This window comes from Protopterus annectens, chromosome 9.part0, assembly GCF_019279795.1.
Source record: "Protopterus annectens isolate FY-2018-M chromosome 9.part0, PAN1.0, whole genome shotgun sequence".
NCBI lineage: Eukaryota > Metazoa > Chordata > Ceratodontiformes > Protopteridae > Protopterus > Protopterus annectens.
In genome coordinates, this window is record NC_056743.1 from 799231647 (window position 1) to 799244141 (window position 12495).

At 37.7% G+C, this 12495-nt stretch overlaps 1 protein-coding gene across 1 annotated transcript in view; it reads right to left on the reverse strand.

Moving 5' to 3' along the window:
* The window catches only part of SLC4A8 (solute carrier family 4 member 8), a 1419216-nt gene that overhangs the window by 146850 nt on the left and 1259871 nt on the right, over positions 1 to 12495 (reverse strand). The window contains exon 19 of the mRNA XM_044082169.1: positions 8632 to 8883. Coding sequence (XP_043938104.1) covers positions 8632 to 8883 — 252 coding nt within the window. The remainder of the gene's footprint in view (positions 1 to 8631; positions 8884 to 12495) is intronic.

Genomic DNA, 12495 nt, shown 5'->3' on the forward strand with positions numbered 1-12495 from the left:
TTAATTTCAGAATGCCAGTACTGTATACCACTCCATGGGCAGCATTCATTTCAGAATGCCAGTACTGTACACCACTCCATGGGCAGCATTAATTTCAGAATGCCAGTACTGTATACCACTCCACGGGCAGCATTCATTTCAGAATGCCAGTACTGTATACCACTCCATGGGCAGCATTCATTTCAGAATGTCAGTACTGTATACCACTCCATGGGCAGCATTCATTTCAGAATGCCAGTACTGTATACCACTCCATGGGCAGCATTCATTTCTGAATGTTAGTACTGTATACCACTCCATGGGCAGCATTCATTTCAGAATGTCAGTACTGTATACCACTCCACGGGCAGCAATGATTTCAGAATGTCAGTACTGTATACCACTCCATGGGCAGCATTCATTTCAGAATGCCAGTACTGTATACCACTACATGGGCAGCATTAATTTCTGAATGTTAGTACTGTATACCACTCCATGGGCAGCATTCATTTCAGAATGTCAGTACTGTATACCACTCCACGGGCAGCAATGATTTCAGAATGCCAGTACTGTGCTACCACTTTATTGGCAGATACAGATCACGCCTCTAGCTGCTCCCTTTGCTCCACCCTAGCTACACCTCAGTCATCACTCCTCTGCATATCTCTCAACTGTCCAGATTTTTGGCTCATATTTTTGATCTGTTCCTCATAAAATATGTGGTTTCTAGCAAATCACTGAGGATCAAATTCACTAAATAATGACAGTTAAGTTTCATACTTCATATCATTCAGAAAATGCATGCCAACACAAATCATGTTATTCTAGCAAATTTCTAAGTTTATAAGAGCAATAATTAAAATATGTTCCTGTTTGTGGGCCTTTCTCCCCACATTATTTTAGGCTTTGTGCTTATTTCTAAGAAGGTGAGATAGAAAGATATATTACAATTAAGAAATAATGAACATCAGGTTAAAAACTCTGGGTCAGACTAGTTAGCCTGCTGGATCTTGTTTCCTAAAACTAAGCATTCTTAGATCAATGTGAAAAATCATACTTAGCGATGCATTATTAAAGCAGCAAGTCATTGTAAAGTCCTGCCCAGTACTTTTTATTATGTATTATTATCTTACAAATAAATCTCAGTTTGCATAAATTGGGTAAACTGAGCCATTAGGTTAACTCATCAGACCCTTCCCTTTCAGTTTGATGGTGTCAGAAAGTTTAGTGTTGGACTGTATGTTAATGAAAGTTAATAAAGCCTATAGGAAACCACATTACATAACAGTAAGCCAATGCAATAACAAAACTATTAAGTACAGATAAAATAAGACATATGCAATAAATTAACATGTAATTCTTTATTTTATTTACTTTACTTTACTTGATAGGTACAAGGACTAAACTACAAGGGCTATTTTCTGTCATGAAATACTTATAGCACAAATCGAAAAATGACATTTTGTTACATAGAATATATACAATAGTGTACACAGTTAAATTTAAGCAGCATACTTATGCGTGTGATTAATAAGACAGGTAACAATGTTTTACAACAAACAAGTTAGAAATACTAATATAGCAATCCTAAAGTAGTAATGAAGTACATATGCAAGTGTACGTCTACACTATATCGGTCAATCTTTTGTCAGGAACTTCTGAAGTGCGTGCAGCCAGTGATAGCTTCTGTTGGTGGCCACTGATAGATGTAAACATAATCATCTGGTGAATTACTGGCTGGTTGTGTGTTTTCTTAACATCTATTGACTGTGTAAGGTGTTTTGAAGTAAACATAATCATGTCTCACCATCTACAGCTCATGCTGTCTTCCTACATGCCTTAGGTGTGTTCACTGGCATAGTCTTCAGTATTTCCTCCAACTATTGAGGAAAGGAGGAAGGATTAACTAAAGGACCTTCTCAAAGATTAGAAGGCATGATGATTACACATATAGCTGTGAGATATTACAGATTTGTGATTATTCACATATCCGTAATATCTGAATTTGAAAAACCTTGCCCAACTGAACATTCCTGGTCAGCCAAGCGAATAAAAAGAAAACAAAAGTACATGAAATAAAACCTTTTCATAGGATGAACTGTGGCATAAATCTTACCCAAGTCCCCCATTTTCTAATTATATGTAGGCATTAAAAACAAAGCTGTCATCATGTTCAAATGGAGAAGGAATGTTAATAAAGGACTAAATTCTTCTTGAAGCTATTACAGATATCAGTTTTCAGCATATAAGTTGATTTTGGAGAATACAGTAAGAGCTAGGATTTATTTCATGACAACATTCTCTTAGAATTCTTCAAAGACTTCTATCTCACACAACGGAGATGTGTGTGTGTGTATGTAGTAACCATTGTATTTTATGGCATTACCACACTGGATTATGGGGGTGAACCTGGCCTCAGTGTCATTACTTCTGACACCAATGGAACACTTGTGAGGCACACACGCCTAAGTCCATACATTTCTGCAATTCTAATACTTACAAGAAACAGAACACCTGATATTCATATGGGTCATATAACAGCAGACTGTTAGAGGAAAGACAGGTAAATAAGTACTCATTGCAAAGGGCCCTCTGTTTCAAACCTCAGCTGATATAATATTCGTATGTATGTAATACACAATTTGGAGATACTCTCTGCAGTGGGTAAGAGACTAGAAGAATTCCAAGCTCTAAAGAAGATACTCCCAAGAATGTCTGGAACCAGAAAAGTGAGGCAGAAAAGGTTAAATCCTGAAGCAAAAAAGTTCTAATGGAAACTCCACTCCAGGACAAGAGGTCCAAGCAATAGTGAAATGCTTAGTGAAAGCAAACAATGACAACTAAGTAGGTGGAGAGCAAATGTGTAAATGGAAACATTGTTGAAGCTACTACATGAAGACTTGAAGCAGTGCCCCCACACACACACAGACACACAGACAGACACACACACACACACACACACACACACACACACACACACACACACACACACACACACACACACACACACACACACACACACACACACACACACACTTCATAGATACACCACTGGCTGGACTAGTCAAATAATAATTGTCTAAATGATGACAAAAATAATTCAGTTGTCAGTTTAGTTGGACTATGGCTAGTTTGGCAACTGCCAAATCTTTCCTTGCAGAGACAAAGGAGAGAGGTCACTAGTCTATTTTCCTGACCTCATGCAGCATGTTTGGTAGACAATGAATTGATAGTGCACACTGAGGATTTGAAAGGCACTCTGTTTTATTTTTTTAATGAGCACTTTTCCCCTCTCTGCCTGTTAACCATCAAGTCTCCCCTTATGGATTGCTCTTTGATGGGAAATCCTCAAATCCAGTTTGACAGAAAGTGTTGACAGGGGAGTCATACAGGCAGATACTGGGGTTCCTTATTTCTTCACAGGCATCCCAGTTATAAGGCAATTATTATTATTACTGTGAATGGCCTAACATGCCCCACGGTAGCAATGTAAACACTTGCACTACCACAAGGACTGCCTATGTCTTTTTTGCCCACTAATGTATGCTCCTCCACATATGCTAACATAGAGTACCATTGTCCTGCATAGTGTTCCTGCATTCTAACACACCTCCAGCCATCAATGGAAGCTCTGTCAGCAGCTCAGTGGTGTCAGCCAGCTAAGACAACCTTCCCTTCCCCAGGACTGGAACTCCCGTCCTCCTTGTCTGTGCTGTCAAATCAAACTCAGGTTACCTGGTTCATAATCATAGCTTTATCCATCTATTCTACTAATGCAAACATCCCTTATGAACTAGGAAGTCATATCCACTAATAGTTTATACGAGAGAGGGTTCTGAGACCCCTAAGGAAAAGAAATTATGGGATAGTCCTGAAACTGATCTGATGCTTGTGTATCTATGCAAATGAGGATTTGCAGCTCTGTGATCTGCTTGGCAAATGGTACTGTCATTAGAAGATATAAATCTTTGGTGAAAAGCAAAAAAAAAAAAAAAAAATACCCAAACATCAGGCCTACTGAATGAACCATCTTAAAGGACAGACAACAGTATCTCTCTCTCTCTCTCTCTCTCTCTCTCTCTCCTTCTTCTTCTAATAACTTCAAGCACCATGGAGAAGGGTCCTTCAACAGTAATCAGAGAAGGAGTATTCCTCCAGAAACTGATAGGGCTTTAAAATGGTGGAGGCCTTGTCATCAGAAGTGTAATGCAAACTGGGCACCATCTCTTCCATGAGCCAGAGTTCTGCCACCTGTGAAGTAGTGACTTGCTGGATTAACTAAGACACGCAGCTTGACCATGAATTAACTGAGGCTCAAGTCAAACAGTTATCTAAAATTGGGCATACATTCTAATAAATCTGTGCTCAATGGAGAAAGGGGGTAGTCTATCCAGAGGAAAAACTGATAAAGATATCTGAAAAGATAATTGCTGGAATTTCCAGTGAAACCTAAGTAAGTGGCTAGTGAGAAACTAGGCCCTTGACAGATGTCTTGTCCTTCCAGCTGATCTGGTACATCCCTCCTCTGGACATATAGTCTCTGATGTGGGCAAAACCTGAACACTTAAAATCACACTCTGCTTGGCAACTAAAACCACCAGAATGAATTTTGCATTCTCTCTCCAAGTTTGGATAGGAAGCTCAAAACCAAGTCAAATGGTTGAAAGGCATACAAAAATATATACAAAAATATTCTGCTCCCCTGTTGCAGCTAATGCACATATGGAAGATCACAATTTCTGTTGTGTGATCTGGACAAATTTCAGAACATCACACTTGCAGAAAACCCTCTGCATGCAAGATTTCCTGATTCTCAGCTCTGGAAAAGAATCTAAGCTGCAAATTAGGCAGAATATGATAATGTTCTCCTCTCTGAAATTTTAACTGTTGCAAGGAAAATGATGCTGTCAACATCACACCAAAAACAAAGTAAAAGTCTCTCATGCCTATTTACATATCATACCATGGCATAGTTGTCTGCTCCTACCAGAGGGGAATTTTGTGTCAAACAACTCTTAAAGGACTAAGTAGAAGGAGTGAAGGAATGAAAAGAGCTACTGTTAATTGAAGCAGGCCTATATAATGTGACCTCTTGAATACTGAATATTTTTCATTTGTCCTGAACCAGAAATTAGTCTGGTATGCCGCTCAAGTCCATCAAAGGGCTATCATCACAAGGTTCTATGACAGATATGGTAGTGAAAAAGGAAACTTACTTCCGACTGGTTAGAATCAATTACCATTCCAAATCCCAATGAAATCACAGGTCATGCACCATCTGCAGATCCATGAATGACTGTGCCAACTGACACCTCATGATCCACTGTGCAAAGTGAGGGCCACCATGTAGACTGTGGCTGCAGCTGTTAAGAAAGATGCAGCAAGGCATAAGCCTCCACCCAACTCTGCGCCCTTCATCTAGGATGCCAGAAACATCATCTAATGGGCCCAATAGAGTGGCAGAAAAGACCAGCATAAAAGCAAAACAAGCTTTAGCCCATTGAAGATGGTCCCTTGTAATGGTGACAAAGCATACTGCTGACATTTTGTAGTTACCCTCAAAGACTATGACCATGGCAGGGCCTAAGACAAGGAGTCGCTGAAAGCTAGGCATTCAGGTCTGTCCAGTGGACCATTCTCTTGCAAAGCCTTAAACCTCACAGACATAGCACTTTTGGGAAGATTCTGGGGAATCGATAAAGAAACACATTGTAATAGAAATGAAGTTTCAGAACAAAGCACAGGAATGTCTTGTTTTGTTGCCATAACATGTACTATCCATCATACCCATCAAATCGATTCAGAACCTAGATGCAGCATGAGGCATCTCAGACTGAGAATTCACCATCTAGAACTTGGTGTGCCAGATATATTTGTTGAAATGCCTCCCTTAGGTTCAGTACAGGCTGAGGAATCCCACTCTTTTTCAGAATGAAAAAGCTACTTTTTTGTGAAATTGCTACAGGCTCTACTACCTCTTGAAAAATAGAGGATGGAGTGGTTTCAGAAACTAGTCTGAGGTGAACTGGCTTCTCAAAGAAGCCTTTGACAGAGGCAATAAATAGCCTTAAGACATGACTTCCTTCAACTACATCCAAGACTTACTTGCTCTAAATTATAATCCTGTAAGCTGGGGCAGACTTGGAGGTCCAGCATCCAGAAATCAGTACTGAATGGAAATCAAAACTGCTGCTGAGTCTGCTGTGAAGCCTACAGTTTTTGTGTGATTTTTTTTTTGTCCCAGTGAATGCCAACCATCAAGCCACTCACTTGATCAGTCATGAGGATGTTTTGTGCTCCAACAGCATACTGGCAATCAGAGCTTTTCCATTTTATTGCCTTATCCCACCCTTGATGGTGGTGTGAGCACTTGAATCACCATGCACCCTTGTCTATACATGTATGCATGCATGTTCTCCAACATGCACTGATAGAGGCTACTATCTCTAGCTTGGCCAACCACACTGTCTTCCTGGCACTGGTTCCCCATATCATGATGGACCTCCAGTCTCCATCAGAGGCATTGTCAGCAGAGCTGTGATGCAAATTGGGAATGAACCACCATCCCCTCCCACAGGGATGGCCATGCTCCAGTTTTCCTACCAGTGCTAGCAAGCAACCGATCCACTGCTCAAACTCAGTTCACCTGGGCTGTAGTCACTAATTTATCCCTATACACCACTGATGCAGGTAAGTGAAGTCTACACTGTCACCAGTGAATGTAAGGAGGCCTCTCTGTGCTAAGGGCCTGGACCTGTCCCCCAGAGGATGATGAACCCAAAGGAGGTTGCTGTAAATGCTCTTTATATTGGGCAAGGCTTCTCTCACCACCTTTCTGGAGCTCTTCCATGATTTCCTGATAACATACACCAAACAGGATGTGCCTGGAAAGTAGTATCCAGAATATCCAGACAGAGTACATTTAGGAAAGATAAGTGCTTCTGTCTTGCCATTCAGCACATGCCTACACCTGTATAGAGTTTTAGCCACTGTATTCTACCAATTAAAGTACAGTGGACTATGTGACAAACAGTGAAAAGGCCATGCTAACGGTCTTTAAGAGATACTCTTTAACCTAGAACAAAGCAGCTTCTCCAATGCCTCATTCACAGAGAAAGATAAGAAGTGAGACGAGTGAGATGAACATATAAGCACCCTAAGAATAACTTAGAGAACTCACTCTTGCAAAATCTGTCCAAAATGTTAGTCACCTGTCTGGTGAGAGCACTGCAAGTTTTTGGGACTGGTGAGCTCTATCCTGAACAGAGGAGATAACAGCACACCTGTAATTTGAAGCATGTAAAATGTAATTTCCGTGCAGTACAGGACTGATACAAAACATATACCTTTTTTGGAGAACTGAAGGACAAGTATGGGAATGTCTCTAGATCCAAAAACTGTATCCAACAGGAAAGATTCTAATGGTAGAATAATGAGAGACCACAGACCAGGAACCCCTCATAAGATGAACTCATTCCTCAAATGAAGGGTCGGTCACCCATCACTCTGCTTTCCCATTTGTATAGACTCCTTGTAAAGTGTTTAAACATGCACATTATTCAGTATTTACCTAATCATAATCTCCTTTTATTTTCCCAGCATAGTATCTGCTCTGGTCACATGAAAGAAACTGTCCTACTATTTTTTTCTTAAGTCCTTGTAAAAAAAGCTTGTTGCAAATATACTAGCAAACACATTCTTTGCAAACTGTACCCCAAAAAACACCTATTATAATATCACTCATCCCAGATTACCTTACCTCCCCAACATTATTACTAAAGAATATGATTTTAAAGTAATCTAAAAGTAAAAACACTTCCCCCATGGGCTATGGTAACATACCCGGGTGCTTATTAAGCAGCATCAAATTGGTTCTCACCAAAGCTCTCCTTAAATTGTTTAACCTAAGCCTAGTCGTAGGCCATATACCAAAATTATGGCACACCACTGCGGTAATGACTATCCATAAGAGTGGCCCTACCACTGGACCTGGAAATTGCACACTAATCAGGCTTATGACATGAACCTGTAAATTTTAGACCAATCAGCCTTATGACTCTCATCTGTAAAGCTATGGAACATATCATAATCAGTGTCATTAATTATGATACTACAAATTTCATTAAGCTTGACCCGTAACAATGTGGCTTTGTCAAAGGGAGAGCATGCCTGTTAAACCTTGCTAATTTCTTTGAGAGGGTTGCACAAACTGTTGACAGTGGATAACACAGAATAATAAAAATTACATTCAAGCCAACAGAAGCAATGAACATACTAAATGTAAGTATTCAAACTGGGTAAGTATTAAGTAGATCTGTTCATAGTCAAAATATGTTACAATGCAGTCAGCAAAGAGTGAGTATGGCAGACACAGATAACATTTCTTTCTCAAACTGAGTTGGTGTTTTTGGACCACTACATAAATTAGAAGCACCTCTGTTGATGGAAGCCCTATCAGTCATAACAGCAGTTTGTATGTGCATGGCAATATTTGCTATTGTTTTTGAGCAAACAATATGAAATGCAATGGCATGTTTCAGATAGGACTTTTTGTGTTTTTGTTTCCAAAGATAAGAGATGCCTATGTATTCAGTTAGGTATATTCAATAGCTTCTATCTTGCATATAGACAAAGGATTACAAAGGGTCCTACCTTTAAGACTGCAGTCATAAAAACAGAGCATCCCATTAATACAAATATCATGAGGCCTGTAACTCTTTGTTCTCGGATTCCTAGAAACTTTGGCTGTTCTCCAGGGGCAGAGCATGCAGACTCCAGTTTTAAACTGTTCACATGTGTTATGGAGAGCACTGTTGCAGCCACAAACCAAGGAAGTCCCATTAAAGAGCAAACACCAAGCATAATGCCAACCATTAATAGGTCCAGGTGGTAGCCACATCCTTTCTGCAAGGAAAGAGAAAAACAAATAATGAAAAAGAGGATTTTTAGAGTATATTAATCTTTTTTGCGGAAAAGTGTTCTGGCAACAGATCAATAACTTCTGCTTCTTATGTTTTCTTACAAATATTATAAAACAGATCTCAAATGACTTTCTTCCAGAAATAACATATTTTGCCTGATTTTATTGACAGCAGGGATTTATTCACATTTTTGTTCACTCATACTACAGCTAATCTCTCAACAGCATTGTGCATGGGCAGATGGCACTGTTAGAAATAATGAATGCAATAAACATCTGCTAATTTTTTAGTCATGCCAACCTGACATTAATTAAAGAATCTTGCATTTTTGGCAGATCCTAATTAAAAAAAAATAAATAAATAACAAAGGGCCACAGCTCCAAAGGCAAACCAAAACTTTAATATGTGAGCGCTTTCATGTACTCAAATCAAGTGAACTTCTTCAGACAAATTCAAACAGTAAAACCCCTTCTTATATAACCTTAAAAATCACATGACCAATAAAATGCATTGCATCACAAGTTTAAAACTGGTTGTTAAAAGGGATATACATATTTATAAAGATATTCACATATACTTTAAAGGAATTTTTAAGCACAAAGTGAAACATTATTACTATATAAAAAAGCAATCAACAAGGTGAATCCATATAAACCCTTAAGTACATATTTTATTAGTGCTTTATTTGTCGTTTTTTTGCAGATCCTAATTTTAGAAAGTGAATAAAAGTCTCGGATGACTTAAGAATTTGACAGTACGGTTACATAGTAAAATCATGTGGTGTGTTTTTTATGTTTATTATATGTAAGCAATTATGGGCCAAGTGCATATCTATCAACTGTCCAGATTTTTGCAGAATGTTCAGATTTTTGCTTCATATTTTTGGTCTTTTCCTCATAAAATCTGTAGCATTCTGGATTTTTGTGGCAAATCAGCGAGGATTGAATTCACTATATAAGACAAGCATTTGAGTTTCAGACTTATTTCCTTCATAAAATGCATGATAACACAAGAACTTTTATTCTAGCAACTTTCTAAGTTTATAAGAGCAATATTTAAAAATTGTCTCTATTTTTGGGACTTTGTCCCCCCATTATTTTTGGTTTTCACCAGATTTTTTGTGCCAACAGGTTGAGAACTATAGTCAAGTGATATATGATTCAATCCTCTTTCAGTCCATAGAGCACCAGTTTTTATAATACCTATTAAGAATGGCAGAAATTGTTTACAGCCATGATGAAAACTGGTTTATCTCATGAGTAGCATCTCTCTTATCAGCCCAATGCCGTTTGCATTTTTGTTGAATAATCCAGCCTTTTTACTTGCAGTATAGGATGGTTCTAGTCTCATCGCATACATTTATATAAAATGCTTATTTTAAACAGACACACTACAATTGCTGAGTTTAAGTATTCTTTTTCTCTTCTCATACAATTTAACCCCTTACTTCTAAAATCATCTCGGTATATTAACTGTTAGTCAGCATCCTGTACTGCTTACTAAATAATAAATAAATAAATGTACTGTATTCCAATCATTTTATTTATTTTTACTGACTGAGTAAGAAAAGCAACTAAGGCTCTTTAGACAGGTTTCAAGAAGGAAATAGCCTACACCTGATTATTGGAAGAATGTGCCCATCTTACCCTATCAAAAGCCCATGGTATCATTTAATGATATTTAGGAGCTGTAGTTTTATGAAACCCCTATGATGTTATCAACCTTCCTGTACAATAACAGTTTCCTAGTATTCTCCTATATATCAAAAATATAGCAAGTGTGGGACTGCAACTGCTACATTGTGCTTGTATCAGACTTTTGTGATTTGCCTTCAACAGAAGTGCTCCCAACAGTTTGCCACATAATTATGGTTCATTCATTTATATCTTACTGATATGTGTAGAACTTAAGACTGAATGCTATAAAAACTGATGGAAAAATGTCCCTGAATTCTAAACAAAAATACAAATAAGTTCTGTCAATATAAATAGTGTTACATTATAGTTTTTCCAACTTTTATAATATTTTGAACATTTGCATATATTTTCAGTCGTAAACTAGTCTGGACTAGCGTAACCTATAAATCAAACATCACTGCATGGGAATAAATCCAATCAAATGTAGATTTGATTGTATGCAAAAAACAATTCACTGTCAAACAAACAATCACCAGTGTCACTGGGTAGTGCTGTAACAGAATTTATTGAGCAATTTCATCCCACACTTAGCCGAGATTTTATCAGAATATTACTGTTGTGTACATTAACGTATACGTTATACATCAGTGTATACACTAACCTACACATCATACATCAGTGCACACAATAACAGTGTGTACATTAACCTACATATACATCAATATGTACGCTATCTGTACATTATACACCATAATGTACATTAACCTTTGCATCATATATCACTATATACACAGATCGATACTTGATATATCAATGAGTACACTAACCTATACATCATGCATCAATGGACACATTAACCTACACATTATACATCAGTACATACACTAACCTATACATCAATGCACACACTAACCTATATGTTATACATCAGCGTGTACATTAACCATCACTGAGTGTGCTTACCCTATATATTATAGGGTCTATACTGAATGTTCGAACATTCAAAAATTCAAGTGTCAGATGGTCGACACCATATGATTGGATTTTTGAATGTTCGAACGTTGTAATGGAAATCTCAGCTGGAATGAGAAGATTTCCCTTTTCTGCACTGTAGTGCGATCTCGGAGTTGGTATATTTAAAGAGCGGGAGTGTGGGGGGGCACAGCCCCCCAGGTGGTGGGAGCAGGGGGCTTGCCACCCTTTTTAAAATATTAAGGTAGGTGTTTCGTGTAGTTTATTATTTTTTTTATCAGATATTCGAACGTTTGAAAGTTCGATCATATGGTGTCGACCATATGACAGTAGAACTTTAAAACTTTCGTTTATCTAATATAGACCCATATTATATATTAGTGTGTACACCAACCTATGTACGTTATACATCAATATATACACTAACCTATCCATTATACATCAGTGAGTATGCTAATCCATACTTTATATATGAGTGTGTACACTAACTTATACATTATACATCAGTGTGCACACTAACCTATGTATATCATGAATATCTATACATATCATAAATATATATATATATATATATATATATATATATATATATACTGACAAACATTATATATTAAAGTGTATGCTAACCTATACATCAATGTGTATACTAGCCTATACATTATACATCACAGTATGCACTAACCTGTACATCATACATCATTGTGTACACTGTCCTATTCATCATCCATCAATATGTGCACTAACCTATACATTACACATAAATGCATAAATTAACCTGTACAGCATACATCAATGCACACATTAACCTATACATTATACACTGGTGTGTACACTAACATATACACCAATGCGTACACTAACATGAATATCATGCATTAGTGTGTGCACTGTCCTATACATTACCTGTCAAAATGTACACTAACAATACATTACACCTAAGTGCATAAACTAACCTATACATCATTGCAAACATTAACCTATACATT